The sequence below is a fragment of the Ascidia mentula genome, chromosome 7, assembly GCF_947561715.1.
Source record: "Ascidia mentula chromosome 7, kaAscMent1.1, whole genome shotgun sequence".
NCBI classification, from domain to species: Eukaryota; Metazoa; Chordata; class Ascidiacea; order Phlebobranchia; family Ascidiidae; genus Ascidia; species Ascidia mentula.
Window position 1 is genome coordinate 6572976 of NC_138572.1, and position 22873 is coordinate 6595848.

The window sequence follows — 22873 nt, forward strand, 5'->3', positions numbered from 1 at the left end:
CACTGCAAATTTGGGAAGGTTTGGTAATGCAACTAGATAAGCCTTTTTTAGGTCAATAATGTGAAACACATGAACTTTACAACCAAGATAAACTTGCAACACTTATCCGACGCTGTCCCGACGGCTGGGAAGCTTGATCGTTGAAGACCTATAACACACAAACACTTGCAACTAAACAAAGTTGCCACAAAGCCGGGCAATGTTTCAACCTAGTAAAACTAAATTTCGTGATCCAGGACTACGACTAATACAATGCTTGTGTTGGGCCCACAGCCGTATGTAAAAACATATTGTTGTATGTAGTCAACTAAATGGCGACACATGAAATTGATGCATCTGGAGTTTGCTATGCATAATGTGATTGTTATGCATTAACATTAAGTTGGGCTAACAGCAACGAAGGCATAAGTCTGTAATACCTGATGGGAAGAGTGATATCGCTGGATCTTATTTGTAAAACTGCTGCTGTGCAACTTCGCTGTGTTCATAAAATCTGTAAACAAAACCGAATGTTAGACACAACTGCTTGTAATATTAACTATTTGCTGGTCCAGCAAGGAATCAACGCCGTAACAGTTGCTCACTTCACAACTTATACACAACTACCACTTTCTCAGTTGCAACAAAAACAAAACCCACCTGATGTAATAACATTTTTTTACGATGGATAGACGCTTTCTCTCCGCTGAATGTGTTTCGAGGCACAAACTTAATAAGTCGACCGCTGGTACCGACATATATCTACATAAATCGACGTTACATGCAGTACACGGTACCTTAATATAGTGTTACTGCATGCACTTTGCACTACATTAGCGTAACAATTTCGAAAAATCTAAATCGGACAACATTTCATCATTAAGTCGTAACTAAAGTTCAACATAGCTGCCTAAAACCATGCTTAAAACAAACGTACAACTATCCGCCATCCGCACATTTTAACGATAATCTTACTTAACTTGAGCAAAAAAGAGCAAAACTTACTTCCAGCATCTTTACTTCGTCAAACACGTCCATTCTCTAACCTTACTTCCAAGTTCTGTGCAGGCGACTTGGAGAAGTCGAATATTCCTGCTGAGCCTTCATTATTACGTAAATTGTCCTAATTGGCTCCGCGTCTCGCGACTGGATGCGTTTGGCGGCTTTTTCGAAAATTTATTTTTAATTTACAAATACTTTGCTTTAAAAAATAAATACAGTTATCTGATGATGATAGCTAGTTTGCAAAATAAACTGAAACGAATCTTATGTTATGTATTGTATATATTTCAAGCCTAGCATTGCTAGTTACGCCCTTTTGACATGCAAAACAAGGTTTTTGTAAAGGCATCTTAAACTGGGGAAAAAGGCAATCGAGAAGAAACATGGCTGATTGCGGAAGAGCAACAATAGAAATGGTAGCCTGTACGTTGTTTATGGTAATCTGTACGTTGTTTGCAAGCAAATAGATATTAGTGACAGAAATATTCCCAACAAACATCCCAAAAAACAATTTATTCTTTTTAGCTGTTTTTGCATGGAAACTTTATTTATAAAGAATAGATTGCTTGGATATTTAGCGGCATATTATTTTTCACTCCACCTAAATAGTTTTTGCCGGCTAAAAACACAATTTTTTGTCATGCGTGTTAACTGTTACGCGGGATGAACTCCTATCAGCTGTATCAGTTACACAATTGTTGCATCATTATACCTGGCAGCGCGCCAACGCCTACTTTACAGCTCTTGGTTATTTGTTTACATAGGGCAAGAATGAACCTATACTACTGCCATGGACGCTGCTACACTTGATTAACAGTCGAAAGAGCTAAAAAGTTCCACAAAAACTGGTAACTGTACTGAGTGGTCATATTGCAAAAATTAATAGGCCGAGACTTTTATTTTGGAAAAATTTGGACACCGTTGCAGATCAAACAATTTTGAAACGCCAAACAACATGTGGGGAAAAGTTTCGAGGAAACCAGTGCATTATATGATTATGGTACAATAAACTTGGAAGGTATACAACTTCATAACGGTAGCACAGATGGTAGGCAGAAAAGCAATGTACTATACATACCCAGCAGCCAAGAAAGAATATATTATTACTGGAAACCGCTTATTTGTATATAAGATGAAACTTGTTGTGTTGCAAACTTAAGAGACATGCTTATTGGGGCGAAATATCATTGTCTCAAACATTATGGGATTATAAATGTGTAGGTATGGGTGTAAGTTTATGTGTACAAAAGGTAGGGGCAAAGTAACGATAATACTCATTTGGCAATCTTACACGGCGTAGTAAAGGAATATATGCTGATGTGGCGATTCATGACGTTGGGATACACCAAAATGAAACGAATTTAACTTTCATTTCAACAGAAAAAAACACAAAGAGTCGGTTAACCAGGTAAAAACATATTGTAAATTAATGGTATTTGTGCACAATTATTTTCGGCGCAAACTCTAAAGTTACTTTATAGGGATAAGAATTCAACATTTAAGGTGTTTCCACATATGGAGCAACGGTGACCTGGTAATCCGGGAATCGGATTGGTCCCATGTCGACAACAAAAGCAGATTCACCCTTGCTGCTGCCTCTCTCGATGTCGTTTTGCATAACAACGAATTGAGTGCTCGACATTTGCTTGGTCACTTGTCCGAACCACAACTGTGAATAGAGGATAGAAGAAATGTTAACAACGAATGCAGCTCATATGTTATATGTTATAACTTGGCCGTTGAAACTTTGTCAATAGCGAAACCTGCATACAAAATGGTTTGTTGCGACATATGTGCGCGCTTGATTTTAATCCTAATGTTTGCTCTTGTTTTATGTTTATTATTTTTAGAATACTGACGTATATGCGAAATATATATATATTCTCTGAAGTAGTAGTTTGGATGGTTGTGCCATAATCCAGGTCATTCCAGTAATTACATTTTGTGAAATAGGAACAGCGTCCAACGATACTTGCTGCCACAAGTGATGTAAGTTATGAAACCTCTATGCTGATACACATTGCAAGATATTTTACTTACGTTCAAGTTCTTGACGGGAGCTGGGAATGTCACCAAAACGGAATTGACGTCAGTTGGGTAATAAAGTTTGCCCTGGGCACCGTTGGGCCAAGTACGGCTGAAGACAATGAATCCATTTTCACGTGCTGCAAAAAACGTACAGTTTTGAAACGGGCAATTTCTTCAGTCAGAAGAGAAGAAAAAATGAACTTACGGATTTCGCAGACAGCCATCATCTCGGAAGCGCACACGGCGGCGAAAAGATATTGGTTGATGTATCCACAGTCTCCGTTTCCTGCAAATTTTCACATGTTTTTTTTACCAGTTGGAAGCAAAATAAATATTGGTGACGAGGCACTTTCATACCATGTCGTAACAAATCTTTTGTTTTTAAATTAACTGTTACATTTGTGCGTCATTTTCGATTTGGAAAGAAATGGATCAACAATACCAACCTGGTTGCTCAGGTGCCCATCCAGCGGTGTATGTGAATTCGCTTCCATCGGAGTTCACCCACAATCCTTCTTCGGCACGGTCGGTAAGACCTGTTACAAAAAGAGTGGCATTAAAACATGGACAAACTGGATATAAAACCAATCAGATAGAGGAAATTCGAACACTTACCGATCCATTTATCTCCTGCGATGTAACGGATGACGTTTTTCCTTATGCCATCATCTTGCACTTTGACAAGACGTCCACCATCAACGCTGCAAGCTCCCTCTGCTCCTTCGTAGGCGAATACATCTTCAGTTCCACGCATACAGCTGTGTCCAATAGCGAGATATCCGGCTGGGCAGTCAGCCTCTGCACAAACGAAAGAAAAAAAATTGAAACGTGTTTTCTCCTTCATAACAGAAAACAACGACAATAACTTGTTTAAAATTGCAGTGAGCCAAAAGGTATAGCATATTTTATAACCCCATTTCGCGCGTATAAATTTGTACAGTGTCAAATCATTTTCCAATTAACTTAGTTAAAAGAGCTTTGTTAGGAATAGCAAGCTTTCAAAATCGATTACGTACCTCCTACGCGTGGTGAGCAAGTAACAAAGTCATCTTCCATAATGTGGTCTTCTGGGCATTCGCAGTAGTAAGAACCCTCAGTATTGACACAGAGATGTGAGCAAGCAGAGTTCTCGCACTCGTCATCATCTAAGGTACGGCAGCAATGAAATTTAATTTGATGTAACTGAGGTTATAGAAGTGTTTAACATCGCGGTTTTCTATTGTGTATTTTAAATGTAAAAACGTTTTATTTTTATAATAGTTAGATCTATAAAAAGCAAAAAAAACCTCCAACTTAATTGTTTTTTTGATGTTCAATAATTTATTTTTAAATGTATCCACAAGCAATAAAATTAAAACTAAAGAAAGCATTTTAGCGTGCCACTGAATTCTGCAATGCTTACCAAGACAATAGTGCATGTCGGGTCCAAGCACGTAACCGGCGTCACAAGTGCAGTTGTAACCAATCAATGTGTCAACACAGTTCTGAGCGCAACCACCGTTGTTATGTGCGCACTCGTCGACTGCAGCTCTGGTCAGGTTGGTTTCTGATGAGAAAACAGAAAAGTTATTACTGAATGAATATTGAAATGTTCTAAAATATGATCGTTTCTATTTACTACCGTCTCAGAAATACCCACATTTAGTGATATCGACTTATTTGTTGTGTTAAAAACTTGTAATGGTAACTTATCATGAATAATGGATCTTCACGAAAGAAAGTATTTTCATAGGGCATCTAAAGAAAAATTGTGAGGGGCGATAAATACGTACTTGGGATGCAAGTCATTCTGTCCTCGCTAAGCTGCATGTCTTCTGGGCATGAACAGTAGTAAGACCCCTGGGTGTTGGAGCACGTGTGAGAGCAGCCACCGTTGTTGGTGTCGCACTCGTTCTCGTCTGTGGAGGTACCGAAAGTGTTAAGGCCTTGTCATTTAAATCCTACTATATTGTATGTCCTACAGTTGCATTTGTATACAATTATGATTCATTGACTTTCAAGTATCGAATACCCAGTTTAAAAAATGCTTAGGTCACCGACAGGACAATTCTTTACAATGAAAATACGGTTCTTTGTTGATATTTTTTTTGTATAAATGTTTAATATCATATTCTTGAAAGCATGCTGTACCGTAGCAGACAGCCTTCTGGATGTCGTTGAGCACAATGCCGCTCAATTCAGCGAAGTCAGCGGCCACGAAAGCACGGTCTGGTAATCCAGCGATGCTAGCGATCTCGGCTTCATTGACGTTACCGATTCCAACAGCGAATGTAATAACTCCGTCCGCGCGAAGTGCTGCGCTTGGTGTAAAAACGTCGTCCTGGTTGGATATAAAAGTAAGTTTAGTTAAAGTAAATTGGCTTTAATTTTGTAATAAATATAAATAAAAAAGAGTTTGCGTGTAAGAGTTTTTCATGTGACTAAAAAGTTAAAGCATGTCGCTTTGTGGACATAAACGATTGCTTGATGTGTTGTAATTTGGGCTGAGCGGGACATGGACTTTCGTTTACCTGAGATTTTCCGTCAGTGAGGGTGATAACAATCTTGGGTACACCGGGTCTGGCGCCATTGGCCTCTTTGAAGACGTTGTTGAGGACGTAATCGAGGGCCTGGCCGGTCCTGGTTCCGCTTCCCATGTATGGCATGGCATCAACGGCATCGTTCACTTCAGCCTTGCTGTTGCCGCCAGCGAAGTTGAATCTTTCGTCAACATCTCTATTGTATCTGAAACAAACGTTTCAGTGTTTAAACCAGGCAGGAAACGGTCAACCAGCGAGCGATTAGCCATGCAAGGTGGTTTACCAGTCCATATTCTAATACGGTTTATAACAGTTAAAGGCAAATTGCGTTCTTGTAGTTTGTTGTGTCAAAACTGGGTGTTATTGTTTATATCATTGTTTCAAGACGTTTATGCGGATAAAGTGGTTTTGGAAAATCGCAAAGTATCTTTGTTGTCGGATTTCATCTTTTTTGGATTGTTGGTATGAGAAAATACCTGATAAGGGCAGTGTGGACTTTGTCAACGCCAAGGTTGAAGGTGTTGTAGAGAGACTTGACGAAAGACTTCATCTTCTGGAAGTTATCGAACTTCACAGAGCTAGAAGAATCGACGACAACGGCAACATCGGCCTATTTGTGTGGAAATATATTGTCAAAATCATGCCAACGAAATCGTTACTTATATTGAGATTTATTCAAGCATATTTATTGATTGGTCAGTATTACCTCCACATTGAATGCTAACGTAGAAACAACAAGTAAAAAATAACGCAATTTGAATTCTAGCCTATATTGCTTGATTGTCACATTTCTATGCTTTAACGTGAATAACCCACATATAATTCTTTTAATTAGAAACATCATCCAATAGTGCAGGGTTCAACCTACCTGTTTAACGCTGCAACGGTTCTCCACGGCGCATGGCTTTTCGTTAAAGTTGCAAAGATGTCCAGAGCAGCAGCATCGGCACACATCATTATGAGTTCCAGCGTTGCACTGGCTTGGCATCCACGCGGTACGAGGATTCTAAAACAGATAAGATGTATTAAGATAATGAGCATAAGTACTTCGTTGTCTTGTCCACAAATAAAGAAGCCAACTGGCAATAAACTACACTTTAAGCGTTTGTTATGTCTAGTGATATACGCCTTCACAGATGCGTAATTTTTTTCATAAAAATTGCGTTGAAATCGAGAAGTCTGTAACTTTTGGGGCTATCAGCATTGTATAGTCAGAAGTCAAGGAAAGTGCGGGTTACCTGGATGAAGTTGTTGTTGCAAGCTTTGGTTTGTTTGCATCGCTTGAAGATGGCCTTTCTGCCGTCGTGGATGCGAACCTCGTTCTCACACGAGTCGGCGCTTGGTGGACAAACTTCTTTAGGCTGGGCATTGCACTCTTCGTTGGTGGCTGCACCCTCACAGGAGAAGCAAGCACGTCCTGATAATAACGCGTATGATTAAATCAAGTTGGTGCTTAGAGAAAAACCCCAGCGTCAAGCAGATTTTTCAATTGTGTATCCAATACGGTTGTGTCTAATACATATTGAACCCAATATAAACAACTCCTGTGTTATGCCGGAATGCATGAGCGAAAGATTGTTTTCTGTGTGTTTAGACTACACCAAATGCAGAAAAGTAAATTTAGTGTTGCTTACCGCAAGATTTTCCGTCAGTGTCAAGAGCTTGGCCGACTGGGCACTCGCAAGTGTATCCACCGTCAAAGTTGGTGCAGTTGTACTGGCAACCTCCATTGTTGTTCTCACACTCGTTGATGTCGACGCAGCTGCCGTCTTCCAAAGCGAGGTATCCTGCACGAAAAAGGTACCGTGAAATGTGCATAATATTTAGGTACAACAACTAGGAATTGTCTAAGATTGAAACATAGATATATCACCGTACCTGCTTGATTTTACAGAACAAACATAACTAAAGGTAAATTCAGTGCGTTTTACAAATTTTATCAAGGTAATTTTGCACATATCCTACCTTGCATGCAAGTGCAAATGACGGCTCCTTCAAGTCCTTCACTGCAGATCTGGCTGCATCCGCCGTTGTTTTCGAAGCAAGGGTTGATTCTAGATATTTAAAGAAGATTGCTGACTGGTGACATTTTTAATATGATACAGCTGGCTAAATGTGGTTTGAAAACTTCAAACAAATTATTCTACATTCAAACCAATGTTAACAATGATCATTCGATTCATGAAAATTGACGTCATATAAATAACCGGTGGCCAACCAATTCTTAAATGCATATTATAAAGACAGCATTCACACCTGCAGGTAAGTCCATCGTCATTAAGAAGCATGTTCTCTGGGCATGAGCACTCGTAGCCTGGGCTCAAGTTTGTACAAGTATGTGAGCATCCACCGTTGGCAACCAAACACTCATCGACATCTGAATGCACAAATACCGATCAAACCATGTCCATTTTTTTGCACAGGTTAACTCTTGTTGTAATATCTTACCGATGCAAGTGTGTCCGTCTTCCGAGATAACTGATCCTTCATTGTGACATCTGCATTCATATCCTCCCAAGGTGTTCACGCAAACTTCTGAGCATCCCGCGTTGCCGTCGAAGCATTCGTTGGGGTCTATACACAAACACATTGTTATAAAAAATAATAAATTAAACTCATTTTGATTTTGCACGCATAGTTACTATACGAACAATAAACGTGATACATAAAATGGAACGTAAACTGATGAAACCATGAGGGTTTTCGAGCAAATATTCCTACGTACCGCAAGTAAGTCCATCTTCAAGGAGAGACATTCCAGGTGGGCAGAAGCAGATGTAGCTTCCCTCGGTGTTGGTGCAGTTGTGTGAGCAACCACCTTGGTCGGGGTCGGCGCATTCGTCACTAAAGATGATAATTGCGACTTAGTTTTAAAATTTATCCCACGTAAGAAATGACTAGCGACTCATTCTTTTGAAATACGTAAGTATGGGAAGGTGATTCAGTAGCATGTTACTGTGGCATAACGGGATTGTTCTATTCAATAAGTTTTGGGTTTTAGTGATACCAATGATGTATATAATAAGGCGAAATATGTATATTAGAGTTACAACAACAAATCCCCATGCAGTGTATATAAAACCACATAGGATTTTACAAAGTGATTTGCAAATCTTGGATTTACCGTTCGCAGATGACTCCACGGATAAGAACGTAGTCATCGGGTACATCAGGGCACACACATTCGTATGATCCTGGCAGGTTAACGCAGGTTGCTGGTTCAACACATCCGCCATTGTTGGTTTCACACTCGTTGATGTCTATTAAAAAAAACAATTAACATCAGTGGGTTAAACGCTAAATTGTTAACGTGGACTCATTTGTTTAGGTTAAAATGTCGTTGGATATTTACATGGACTTGACCATATTATTACATCTAATATTAATATGCAACTTCGTAAATTTTAAAGCAAATGTAAGTTTTCTTCGTGTACAAAACCAACTGCATTATAATAGCACAAAACTATCGAGTTAATTTCGTACCGACGCAAACGTCCAAGTCTTCGGGGTTGCCGTCCCATGCAGCAGTGTTGTTGACGAAGTTGTACTCGCAGTTGAGTTGAGTGAGTCCAGCGCCAGCCAAAGAGTAAGCGTAACCTTCAGCGCAATCAACTATTGCCATTCCACCGGGGAAAACTTCACCGTTTGCTTGCAGAGCACGGAAAACAACGTCTTCACGCTCGAAAGATGGGCATCCTGGGACTGTAACAGAAAGGGATTTGTAATGTTTATCACATGTAAAATGTTGTACAGAGCAAGTTTAAACACGCAATCGTGTTATACTTTAAGGTACAAGAGTGCTTTAAATGCAATACAATACTTGTTCTTGGCGCAGTTTTAAATAACTATAACAAATTATAACGAGTCTCAATAAACCAAATTAAGCTGCTAAAAATGAGGTAATAACTGTGATGCGCTGCAAGCCAGAAGTAGTTTGTCAAGAAACACTTACGAGTGAAGTTGTATGGGCAAAGTCCAGCGTTGCAGAGTGATTCTGTGCAGCAGCATTCGCATTTGGAGTGGAATGACTCTGGGTTGCATTGGGATGGGCCTTCACCGGAGTCACGTGGGTTCTATTAACGACAATGACGTCAGAGTGTAATATAATAAAGATAAACCAACATCGCGAAGCTTTGAACAAATTTAGCTCAAACGCTGTTTTAGTGGTTGAAATTCGTGATATGTTAAGTGTTTTGACATTTAATCTCAAAATTCTTGGCAAACAAACTAAATTTAGCCGACGCTGGATCGTTTGTCACAACACAATCTCATCCTACAACGAAGCACGGAAAGTCCCAGCCATCTACTTGCCCCGAAGCAAATCCAGCTGATTATGGCAAGTGACTCATCGCGACTTTTTTCTAATTGGTTTTCAAATTACCTGGATGAGGTTGTTAATGCAAGCAAGGGTCTGTTGGCATCCTTTGGTGATACGAGTGATGTTGTTACGTTTGCGCATGGTGGTGAAGCAAGCATCTTGGGAGACGGGGCAGGACTGTGTACAAAAGGATGTTTAGGTTTGGAAAACATTAGATAAGTCACTGACATATGTTCATTAACTTGGAGTTAACATGGTTGGTGACACTGCAAGACGTTAAAACACAATTTCGTATTCGCTACAAACACTTTATTTTTACCTGAGGACTAGGTCGAAATGAGATATAGGTCTAATTCATATTCTAGGTCCTTTATGCACCATATGATTATGCATATCAACATGTAACTTACAACTGGTGTGTTGCATTCTTCGTTGGAAAGAACATTCTGGCAAGTGTAGCAGATAACACCACAGGTACGTCCATCTTCACGAAGGTTAAGACCAGATGGGCACTCGCAAATGTATGATCCTGGGGTGTTTACGCATGTGTATTCGCATCCTCCGTTGGAAACTTCACATTCGTTGATTTCTATTCGAGCCAGAAAAGGTGACGTTAAATAGTGCTAGGAAATAGGTATATACTCCGAAGGGTGTGAATAGAAATTTCCTACAAAACTCATTAAGTTACAAAAGAACACGTGTTCGAACACAGGCCAATCACAATTACATCAACATAAAAGGTAGCTACGTAGACGCAAACAATTCAAAGTATATCCAGTGTGACTAAAATACCAATGGGTAAGTGCTTGTAGTCAAGGCACGTTATAAACTAATCTCTATGAACCTGTGCAGTTATGTGCGTCTTCCTCAAGGTAGTAACCAGCCTCGCAAGAACACATGTATGAACCGCCTGGAATGTTGGTGCAGATCTGAGCGCACTGGAATGGATGTTCCTGGTTCCAGCAGCTGTCGACCTCTGGAAAACGAAAATTCAGGTTAAAATTATGTTAATATACGCAAAGGAATGTTTAAATATTTTGTTATTATTATTTTTTCTTGCTTGACGATACGCTAGCAATATGTTTAGAAAAAACGACTTAAACACAATGGACAAGAAAGGTTAAAAATATTTATGTCCGCCTTGTAATCTAACGCGCTTTATAATGCTTAATTTCCGTTAATGTTTATCACCGAACTGGATCACAGAAAGGCAACCATGATAAGCCAATATGCACGAACAGATGGAAAGAACCCACAAACTGCTACCCACCGCAAGTACGACCATCAGCTCCGATGATCATTCCCTCTGGGCAGTCGCATCGATGGCCTCCTTCCAAGTTTACACAGAAGTCGGAGCAACCACCATTCTCATCGCTACATTCGTTGTAGTCGTCACACAGCGCACCATTTTGCTACGTCAATAAGAACTGGTAATGTTTGAGCTATCATGCTGAAGATGTACGTTTTTATACATCAGTATAACCATATCGCATAATCACAATGTGAGGATATTGTGTACATGACCATTGTATTTGTACAAATCGTTTTTTTTTACATTGCAACAATTGCCTTTACAAAATCGAGCAAAACATTGCTTTGCGAAAGTAACCGGAAGGGCAACACGAAAACTTACAACGTGCATGGGTCCGCAAAGACAAGTGAATGAATTAAGTTTGTTGATACATCTGTCGGCGCAACCGCCATTATCTACCAAGCACTCGTTGGTATCTAAAGACAAAATGTTATAATTAATATGACACAAATATGCATCAAACATTATGTAACACTTTTGCACATTACCCATTAAAGTTCTCGTTAAAATTTAATCTCAAAATTAGTCACATAATTGGAGGTTTGTCCACTTCATGCCGTCTATTAATTTCACTAATATAGTCTTACCGCATGTAAGACCATCTTCAACGACTGACATTCCCTCTGGGCACATGCAGTAGAATGAGCCGATGGTGTTGACGCAATCGTGGCTGCAGCCACCGTTGCTGACTGCGCATTCATCGTGGTCGCAAGTCTTGAGGTCAGACTGAATTGACAAAAAGACAAAAGGTTTATTATAATTCCTGCTTCTTGGATTTCCTTTCAGAGACCCTAAAACACGAAACCTAACGTTGAGTGTTACAAAGGCGGTGAAAGGGAGATACTGCTGATATGCAGCAGCGTTAGACACATTCCAGATTTATAACTTACGGCGAGGAACAAGGCTGCTTCTGGGTGAACGCAGACTTTGTCGTTGACGGAGGTGACGAGGGAAGCATCGAGCTGTGTGTAGTCAGAGACCAAGATGTAGTTGCTGACGGATCCGGCGATCTCGAGAAGCTCGGACTCGCGAATGCGGTTTGCTGGAAAGAGAAGCATTGCGTAAATATAACGTAAATGTCCACGTTGTATTGTGTAATATATCTGAACCCTTCATAATCAGCCAGCTAATCTAGGTGGAGTTAAGTCAAAGTGATGCTTGTATTTAAATCATTATTCCTTGTATGCTTTACCAACAACGTCATCTTCAAAATTATTCGTCGCATTGAAGGAATGCCAGATAATGACGCTGGACTTGACTGTGGCCGGTCCCCAACGTATGAAACCAACATCCAATACTTAAGAAGTTTGGGTAAATACTTACTGACACCAATAGCGAAGACCTGGTCGGCAACAGCATGGAGACGTTCGGCAGCGGCTGGAAGGTTTTGGGCATCCTGGGAGCGACCGTCAGTAATAACAACAACAGCAAGTGGGACACCTGGTCGACGGCCACGGGCTTCAGTAAAGCAGTTGTCGATGGCGGCGTTGATGGCCTCAGCGGTGTGGGTTCCACGTCCGGAATATTCAATGGCCTGTTGACGTACAGGTGATAAACGGTTTTTATGCAGGAATATAGAGTTCCAGTGTATAGAAATTTGTTTTAAGGCTTCTATAGTTTAGGCGCCTTGCTTGTATTTTTTATCTGGAATATTATATGCATATTTCACAAGCACCGAAATATGTTCGTTCGTGGACGTGGCAACTCTTTCGTCAGTAAATCACAAATGTTTCCACTTACGGCAATTAGTCCAAGAAGGTCAGCAAGGTCAGTGGCGCTGTTGAAGTCAATGCGCTTGGTTGGGAATTTGTTGTAGGTCATCACTCCAACCTAAAAACGTTGCGAGAGGTTTTTGAAATTTTCAATTCTGATAATAAAATTTGTCAAAACAAGAAGTTTCAATTTGGTCCAACTGCTTTGAAGACGTTCTTTTTTTGATCATTTCTTACCCTGGTGGCATCGAGTCCGATGTTCAACTCAGAAACGGCGTTGGAGACAAAGTCAAGTTGAAGGTTGAAGTTGGCTTGGCCTACGGAGCTGGATGAATCGAGGATGAAGAAAAGGTCGAGCTGTTGTTCGGCGCAAGGGGTCTCTCCTGGGCAGGAGCACTCGTAAGAACCGTTAAAGTTGGTACAGGTATGGGAGCAACCGCCGTTGTTCACTGCGCACTCGTTGATATCTAGGAACAGAATCATTGGTTAGGTTAAACCATGATTAGGATTGAACTCCTTTTGGATTTTCAGGAATATTATGTAGGATTTTAAGGTTTAGACTTAATGTCGAATTTTTAATGACATTACTAGAGTGTTGGAATTAACAGATACATACCTCCACATACTCCGATGATTCCATTCCAGAATCCTTCGACTGTTCTTGGGACTTGTGTGCATACAAGCTCAGATGAACCTTCAACTGGTGCGTATCCGGGTGGGCAGGTCAAGTCACAAACGTCTCCAAGCTGGGCGACAAAAACGTGTTACGATCATCCGACGATACTCGTGATTTGCAATTCAATTTACTAGTTTTGTATCATGGGTTTTATAAGTAAAAAATTACAAAGAAGAACAGGTAGACAGAATGATAAAATATTAATGCAATTGGGTGTATAACTTGTGAAGTGTGTACCATCTATACATCAACACGAAAATTACATGTAAGTAAACAAGTGTCTACTAGAACACACTTAAATAGATTAGCTCTGATTTGTGTGTACATTTTACCTGATAGACTGGGCCTCCGGTGCAAGTCATGTTCATACCGGCTGGCAACTCAAGTGCCATTGGATCTGGGCAGTTGATGTCAATGCTGTCGGCAAGAGTACAGTCTCCTGGAATGTTACAGAGAGATTCGTGGCAGCAGCATCTGCACACAGAGCTTCCATCTGGTTGCACGTTGCACTGTAAAAAAAGTTCAGCATTGAAACATTGCAAAAGAGCGAACAATTGCACCAGTAATGGTCTAAAATGTAAATGTTGACAAACAAGAAGGATTATAGAAGTTTAAGGTCGAGAAATTGTCGTAATGTTTGTATGAAAAAAAAACGTTTTTGGTGACTTTAATGTATTTCCGACAGCCGCTTGGTAATTTAAGGCTTACACCTATTTTTGACCTAAACTTCTACTGATAATTTTAGTTCAGACGAGCGGGTGTGTGGAGTTGTTACATGACGGTGCTGATGAATCACGACAGTCAGTCATGCAGCCGCAAGGCATAAATCGAGCACACGTAAGAGGGAAGTTCGACATTTAGTGGTAATCATCAGGTGCAATCAGCAAAACGTAGCCATCCTGCCACGTTTCGAGATTTTACAGGACAAGCGACTCTTTGTATGTTAAAACAGGTCGAACGGGTTTTCATTAACGCCTGTGTCAAGGAACGTACGTGAATCTTATTGGATGTCTCGATTTGCAACCTGACTTAACAGTGTAGCAACAAAAACTCAGCTTTCTGGAGCGTTTTGCTTTGTTTTTTTTGTCAACGACCCGGCTTTGTTATTTTGTTTTTCCAGACTCAAAGTGAGGAAAGCAAAGCAACTATGTTTAAAAGCAAAAAGCATTTGGGAATGACGGTTCAAAAATAAAGACGAAAATTACCTGGGTAGGAGACCATGCAGTTTTAGGGTTCTGAATGAAGTTGTTGGCGCAAGCCTCGGTCTGTTTGCACATCTTGCTGATGTAAAGGACTCCATTCTCACGTCTGGTGGTGGTTTGGCACGATTTCTATGTCAAAAAATTGAAATAAGGACTTGCACTGAACACTTGTAGCCATTTTTGCCACATACTTGGGAGAAGGCAAAAATACCTATATCTGACAAACACACTTTCTGCGGGATTACATTTGCGATGGATGGATTAATACCGTATTACCCTTGTCCTAAAGTAAGTTTTATGAAATCACGTGACGATGTAACTCACTTGGTTGGGTGCGCAAATGGTGCTTTCCAGGCAATCTTCGTTGCTCGTGACATGGCTGCAAGTGTAGCACTGCACGCCACATGTCTTTCCGTCGGGGCGGAGACCCATGCCGTCCGGGCAAATACACACATAGCTACCCATGGTGTTGTTACAGGTACCCTCGCATCCTCCGTTGTTGACCATGCACTCGTTCACATCTGCAAAAGCCGCATGAGGATGATAATTTGAACAGTTTTTTTAAGTAAATTTTGAAACAAACGAACGTTTGCTGCGGTATATTACAAACCAAATTAAGCGCATTAAAATATGTTGAATTAAGTTTGTGCTATGAAAACGCTTATCAAGCATGCTTTCATTTTCGTTTAAAGATATTCGCTCTATTCGCCCAAACAAGCGTGAAGACCAAAAGAACAGACACGGTTGTCAACAAGAACAAGATAAAAACAAATGATGCAAAGGTTTCTCACCTGAGCAAGTACGTCCATCATCGTTGAGTGTGTAGCCGTTGTTGCACTGACAGTAGAATTCGCCGTCAACGATGTTTACGCATCTCTGTTGGCACTCGTTACTGCCGAAGCAGCTATCGTCAACTGTACGAAAAGACATTTTGATTATTAATTTTGCAATAAGTTGAAGCTTGCTGCGTTAATTGCAAGCATAGAGAAAAGGTATAGTAGTTTATTTGTCCCTTGCCCAAAATTCAGCAAGTGGCACAAATGCATTAACAATAAAAGCCCAAATGTAGTAAAATTAAAATCTGCAGAAAAAATCTCTTTTTTTGTAGCAATAACGCGAAGAGAGTCGCAGTGACTTCTAATGGACAAGTTTTATGTTGTTAACTTACCGCAAGTCTTGGAGTCTCCAGCGGTTACTCTTCCAGGTGGGCAGGAGCAAGAATAGCTTCCAGCTGAGTTGACGCAAGTATCGGAGCATCCACCGTTGTCATCGTTGCACTCATTGACGTCTAAAGTTAACGGAATAATTAATTATTACGCATTGATGTGTAAACAGTAGGCCTACTACGAATGTTTAGAAACAATTTTTCTTAGAGCAAAACCACTCGTCTACATACAGATACGGCCAAAACAAATTAGGCAACGACGTCCTCTTCTGCTTCAATAAACCCGTCATTAACGTCAATTATAGCGCATTACATGACACAGGTAGTTTTGCCAATTAAAGTTCACTGCATATTTGCATGAGCACTATGCTTACCGCTGCATGTGGTGGTGTCACTGGCAAGGGTGTAGCCGGTCATACACTCGCAGTAGAAGCTGTTGTAGGTGTTTACGCAAAGTTGGTCGCACCCACCGTTATCCGTCAAACATTCGTTAACGTCATCGACGACCTCACAGATCTACAATGGAGGTAAAAATGTGAAAACAACAAACAGCTTTCCATTGTTTTCGTGCCTTCCGTCTAACATTATCATTACATTTTTAAGGCGATTCAGGTATGTTTCATAATTGCATTGAATGCCCGAAAAGTCCATGTTACTATCAGCTTTCAGAACTCACCCTGTTGACAATAGCATCAATCTCGGCCGGCAAATCAACAAAGTCTGCCACTGTGATCACGTTCTCGCTAGCCGGCTGAGTGGCGATTTGGACGAGCTCAGACTCGACCGCCCTTCCGACTCCAATGGCAATCACGCGGGTTGCCTTGGCTGTAATAACACATGCTCAGTATTGCAACCACTACCAAGGTATGTGTATATACACACACATTGTTGATAAATGATAATCGTCCACGAAGAGTTATGAAAATATTTATCCAGCAACTACTATGAAGTTTGTTCTGGATAGTTGACAATGCCCTTATGAAGAACTACAAGCAACACATAAATGTTCTTCATAACACTTCTTTATCAGCATTAAAACGCTTTTTGGTTCGCTAAATTTTATGCTAGTGTGGTTTAACTTCAAGAGCAGTGACCGGTTTCATATTAAAACAGGGCTAACAAACCAACCTCTAAGCATAGCGGCGTATTTATCAAGATCAGCTGCATCCTGACTGCGGCCGTCGGTGAGCACGATTACAACAGTCGGCACTTGGCCCTCTCTCCAGCCACTGTAGCCCTGTGTGAAAGTATTTGCGTTAGTCGTCGGTCAGCAATATAACAAAAAACATCTTGTAGCCCTTGTGGTGATGCTTAAACGTAAACATATTTGGGAATGTCAGGAAATATTAGCAAAGTTTCCCAAATTCGGACTAAGTTTAGGCAAAATAGGTGTAACTACCAAAACCACAGATATGAATTAATAACCATAAAGCAACCTGGAGATGATGGGAGGTGACGACGTTAAGGGCATTTGCGGTCTTGGTACCACGTCCATAATAAGGTATATCTGTAATGGCGTCCAAAACGCCCTGCTTGTCGTAGATAGTGTTGAAGAAAATGCGCGAGTCAACCCAGCTGTTGTAACGGGCAATCGATACGCGAGCAAGGTTTTCCGCAACATCCACATCTTGAACAAGCTGTGAACAGAAAATGTGAGCAAGCATAAGAATGGTTTTAAAAAACTGTAAGAAGTTACACACAGACTAAAGGAACTGATGACGGAGACTTAGTTTCTTGCGCAATCTCGGTTTGTAAATTCATCGCCGAAAAACATGTTAAACCACTTTTTGTCTGTACAAGTTGCCTGTGGCCAAGAAACAGCGCATCAAGGAACTTGCTAGTGTCAAATACAGCAAAACTTTTCCTCCTTGTTACAGGTATCAAGCGTTAATGTGGAATATATAGAGTTTTACTCGTACAAACAAATTAGAATTGCGTGTGCTTGATGGAAATTATTCCAAATAATAATTGATATTCAAATGAAAGGTTACTAAGATAAAATACACAACTTTAAAATGCTAATTATTTTCCAAACACTCCACACGTGTTTATATTATCTGACGCTACGTTTTTTTTATATATTGGAAAACAAGGCAACGGGCAAAAAAGTCCAACTAACCGCGGTGAGGAATTCACGAATAATTTGGAAGTTGTCCTCGCCAACTGAACTGCTGGAGTCAACGACGAACATCAAATCCATGGGTGCTGAGCATTGAACTGGTGTGGGGGGAGGTACTGTAGTAAACAGAAAATTAGTTTTTCTCTTTTCAATAATTCAGAACCCATCAGATTCATTATCGCGTTTCAAAATAACATGCGTTGAAAGGCTGGGGGTTTTGTGTGTTTACTAAACATGTATAGTCGATACGATTTACTTTGTTGCATTATCATTATGATTCGGCATGTACGGTTTTGGCGTAGGATACAGGTATTTTTTCGATGAAAGAGATCGTAATGGCTCAGTTTTGTGTGTTCAGCGTACATAACGTAGCAGGGGTGACTGTACCACCAAACCTAAATCCATTAAAACAAAGCGCCCCTGTATTTCCAAGTATAAACACGTCGTTTTATCCTGATTACTTCAATCAAGCTTCAATGCACGGGAGACAAAACAAGCACCATGCGATCGACAAATCACAGCCTTCCGCGTGGATGGCTGCTGGCCCGAAATACAACAGAGCAGCGGCATCTTGTCGAACAAGTTTTCCCAGTGCCCAAGGTGATAAACGACCTTTCGTTGGCGCGCTAAGATAACATCTACATGTGCTAACAGGCGAGGCGCTGCACGCTTGGCCCGAGGGTCATTCCACGTGGTCAGAACCGGCTCCAGGGCCGCTTACGGGAAAATGCAATTAACGTGTCTAGGTGGCGCTATGGCTCTAAATCGTCCAATGTACTGTAAAGGTTAGGACGGGCAATGACCAGGATATCCCGGGTTCAAACCCCAATGCGGTAAAAAGAAACTTGATTAAGGAAAATTTCCACTTACCGTCAGTGGGATCAGGAGTTGGTGCTGCAAAAAAATGGACAAATTTAGCAATCCACCATTTTTAAGCCTAATGATCACAACACATACACGCATCTTATATCCAACAATATGGGTTCTCTTATTTAGTTTTCAGTCGTCAAAATAATCAAATAAATGCGACTGATAAGTAATTGAAACGTGATAAAGCACTTTGATTGAAATGAAAAAACAAGTCATGTAACTTACGTGGTACTTCACCGTCTTGAGCACGCGCGAAAGCAATCAACGCGACAATTATAAATGTTTTGAACACCATTCTGAAAAAATACAACATTAAAATAATGAGATAGGACCTCAAACAAATCTGAAGTGTCGAAGGCGTACGTGACCTAATAGCTGTTACATTATGTGTAAGTGAACTGACTATAACAAGCACATGATTTTTGGAGGTCGTTTGCTAATATTTGGAAGGTGAGTCGGAACTCATGTTTCCAATGAAAACAGATTCTACAGACGACGCCGTCTATTGTTCCTTTGCTTCAAAAACCACGTTTTCCCCCGAGGACATTTGCTCGGTTTTCATCGCGTATAGTTTATGAATTCTGGTTGACCCGCTAAATTCCATCAGCCAATATTAAATTTTATCGTGTGTTAGACGAATGCCTTGTAGCTCGTTTTAAACATCCTGCAATACAGTTGTGTCGCGCTTTTGTGTATACCACTTGTCGCATACGAAGCTCCTTATTCCCTTATTCCTTTACGTAATACATGATTCATTCGATTGAATTTGTCCAGACTTGATCGTTTGACGCGAGCCTCTTGTTCCAAGAAGCAAATCACAGGAGATAATTAATCGCCAATTTAAATGTCTTACGCACTTGCACTTGATTGGCGATTTTTGTCATTATCGCCACTTTGTCTGTAAAGAACAAAGCAATTGATCGTCGATTCCATATCTCGACTAGACTAAAGGCGGCCGATCAAACGATAGTGTGAAATATGATGAGATATTGAGCTCAAACCTTTTTGTTGCCTATTCCAAATTCTAACTATTGTTTTTTTTCACGGCGTTGAAAAATGCTAAAATGTATATTTTTTAATTATCGTAAATATTTGCATGTCTCCGAATGCGTGAAAACGATAATTTATGTTAATTGAAAATATGTCAAATTTGGCAACAATGTGTAAATTACAACATTTACATGTTAAGTTGTTCTTTTCTTTAATTTGAATAGAAAGAAAAGTTGAACTTTACATACCTGACGTCTTTCAGTCTTCCGGTGTGATGAAAAAGATGATATTATGTTAAAAAGAACTCAGTGACTCGGCTGAAGATCGGGTTCTTCCCCTTCTTGAACAGCGTCAATACAGTTCCTAAATTGGTTAATACAATAGGAAGAAAAAGAAACAAACATAGTTAATACGAAACTACTAAAGACTTTTGGGATTCCTGAATATTTTTCATTCTTCTTTACTATCTAATGTTTCCCGATATCTTTTAGACATAGCGCCCTGCAACCTATTCCAACTTCAATAGACAGAAACGTGCCAAATTTTTAAATAAAACGTGTATTAGCGCTTTAGTGTGAATTCTCTGGAAACAGCCCTTGTATAACTCTCACTGAAACGTAGAATCGCGATAGAGCTGGTTTTAAAACAACTGCAACGCAACGCGATACCTGCTTGCACAGATCTAAAGGCATGTGCGTGAGTGCCGGCATCATATATTACCTCGGCAAAACGCAGCAAAAAAATGCACGAAAACCGGTCAAATCCTCCTCATCTGTGGTCCTCTCCAACACACCTTTATCTTCTCCTCTCTATCTGTAGTCGGTTTGCGCTGTGACCGACTCCTCACTTTGCTTCCAAACAGGGAGGCGAGCCGCCGTTAAAAGGTCTAGCCCTGTACGCCTCGGGGCAAGCCAGCGTTCTCGCCTCTGCATTTTGAAGCTGCGTCCGATCCCGCCAATCTAGTGGTAATACGTGTGCGGACGTGTCTTGAAACTCAATCAGGTCTTTTCCCACCCGCGCCGACCGACCCACATCCAATAAATATTTTACGCCCTGCAATGCAACCAAACTGTTTAACATTTATATGTTAAAGTCGTCAGGGACTCACGAACTGTAAGTTTTAGGCTTAAAGCGAAAAAATTTGCATACAACATAAATTGCTTGTTGAACATTTTGACCCCCAAATCCACAAAAAAAAAACTTTTTTAAAGCTTCGGAAAAAAACCGTTACGAACAGTACGACCAAGCCAAAGAGTCGGGCGTTAAATTAAAATATGCATTAGTGGAACTTATCAAATTTAGTCAGTGCAACGGGTTAACTCAGAAAGGTCTTGACGACTGACACTAATCAATATTGCCTTGTTGCTTCAAAATATTGTGTTGAAAATTTACTTGAAAAACCTAAGGTTGTTGTGGTAGTTATTTCAAACTTTAACATCGTACACCAAACCAATATCAGAGTGGATTCTTTCTCATAACCAAAACATTTTGAGAAGCTCGTACGACATTTTAATTTCGGAAACATTCAAGTAAATAACAGCCGTGTGTGGTGCCCACATAGAGATCAAAGGCGAGAGTGCGGCCGTTTGTGAACTGTCCTTTTGTTCCAGAGGTATTTAAGGTCAATTTTCATAGCTAGGAGCCCGCAATTAAAAGAGTGCGTGAGACATTAAAGATTCGCAATCTCAAATCAACCCGAAGACGTCAAAAAGTGGATATCGAGCTTTGTGACGTGAAACTGAGAAAGTAGTCAAGTAGTGGTAATTTCGTCAGGAACCGTTCACTTATATCATATTATGTAACGTCTGGAGTACAAGCATTTTGGTAAAGATAACAAAACGTGTTGGCAATGGTTTTAAAAATGGAACTGTTTTAATGAGGTATTTTTTTCAAAAAGTCGGCGTAAACATCATTGCTGTATAACCATCACCAACGCAACGTGCCAAACGGAACGAATTTCCGTTGAAGTGTGATTGAGAACACCTTAGTGTCACCGAAGACCAAATTTTTTCAATCTTCTAATTACGCCATGGGAAAGGCACTTTCTATGCACTAACCAATCACTGCGTTCAAAGCTTTTCCTGTAAAGTCAGGTGTTTTTTTACAACGACGCATTTGTGGTCCTTTCAACGACGCATTGTGGACATCAATGCCTTACTGCGCCAATGGTTACCAATGATAGACCCCATCATATCAAATTGCGTGGCGCGTCACGGTTTTCAATGCACGGAAGTTTACAAGCAGGGCGTGACAGCTCGTCGGTGCCCGGTCGGATCGTTAAAACAGGCGAACACGTCCATAAACGTCATTTATTGCAGGGGCCGGTGATCCACCGGCGCATGTGACCGGGCGTTAACACAACAATGCTGCAAAATTGCCGCAGGTGATTGCAGGTACCTCAGAAAACATTATTGGGAATTGAATGTTAAAATTAGTGTGGGGATCTCACCATCAATTGACAAATGGGAATTAAGGCAAACTACTTCGAAATTCATTTGCAATCGTTTCGATTGTATCTACGATCGATGTTAGTGGGGAATGTAGGATAAATGGATTTCAGAGCAGTTTTAGAAGCTATATTGTTTGACATATAGATTTTGACACACTGTCTTAAAGAGCGCATATTTTTGTGAAGGTTATCTCTTAAAACGTTCAATATCCTTAAAAAAAAACAGCCCCAATTCTTTTCGTGCAAAAAAATAAACTCCTTTCGGCAATTCGAAAAATATTGTTCAAAACTGGGTTTAAAAAAGTAGTGAAATAACCAATAACAGAGCACTAACCCTCTTGATCAAAAACTGTTGGATTATAAAAGAATCGCACAACATTTTAAAATGCATATATGTCTGGCCGCGTGTGCATGTTTAAACAGTCTTTGTGTTGTACAAGTCAAACAGGTCCGCCATATGACTTCACCTAGTGTAACAGCGGCCAATTACAACGTAAACATCGATAAACAAACCCAGCAATATCAAGTTTTT

The 22873-nt window shown here is 40.3% G+C and overlaps 1 protein-coding gene across 1 annotated transcript; it reads right to left on the minus strand.

Moving 5' to 3' along the window:
- Window positions 1–1860: 1860 nt before the first annotated feature.
- Window positions 1861–20271, minus strand: LOC145908221 (uncharacterized). The gene is made up of 45 exons (XM_082995452.1): window positions 20141–20271; window positions 19128–19198; window positions 18903–18926; window positions 18033–18148; window positions 17350–17550; window positions 17042–17150; window positions 16590–16738; window positions 16288–16429; window positions 15917–16036; window positions 15540–15662; window positions 15073–15269; window positions 14752–14877; window positions 13879–14055; window positions 13487–13616; window positions 13108–13337; window positions 12899–12988; window positions 12482–12692; window positions 12049–12200; window positions 11746–11884; window positions 11480–11574; window positions 11117–11258; window positions 10691–10822; window positions 10257–10435; window positions 9910–10023; window positions 9481–9601; window positions 9012–9230; window positions 8653–8788; window positions 8254–8372; window positions 7977–8102; window positions 7785–7905; window positions 7494–7582; window positions 7163–7315; window positions 6767–6945; window positions 6397–6534; window positions 6005–6138; window positions 5520–5733; window positions 5140–5329; window positions 4782–4907; window positions 4412–4555; window positions 4026–4154; window positions 3625–3807; window positions 3456–3545; window positions 3215–3295; window positions 3022–3146; window positions 1861–2650 (listed from the first exon to the last, which is right to left on the minus strand). Exons 2-45 carry the CDS (start codon window positions 19195–19197, stop codon window positions 2480–2482), a joined length of 6156 nt encoding a protein of 2051 aa, XP_082851578.1. The 5' UTR covers window position 19198; window positions 20141–20271; the 3' UTR covers window positions 1861–2479.
- Between the last annotated feature and the right edge of the window lie 2602 nt (window positions 20272–22873).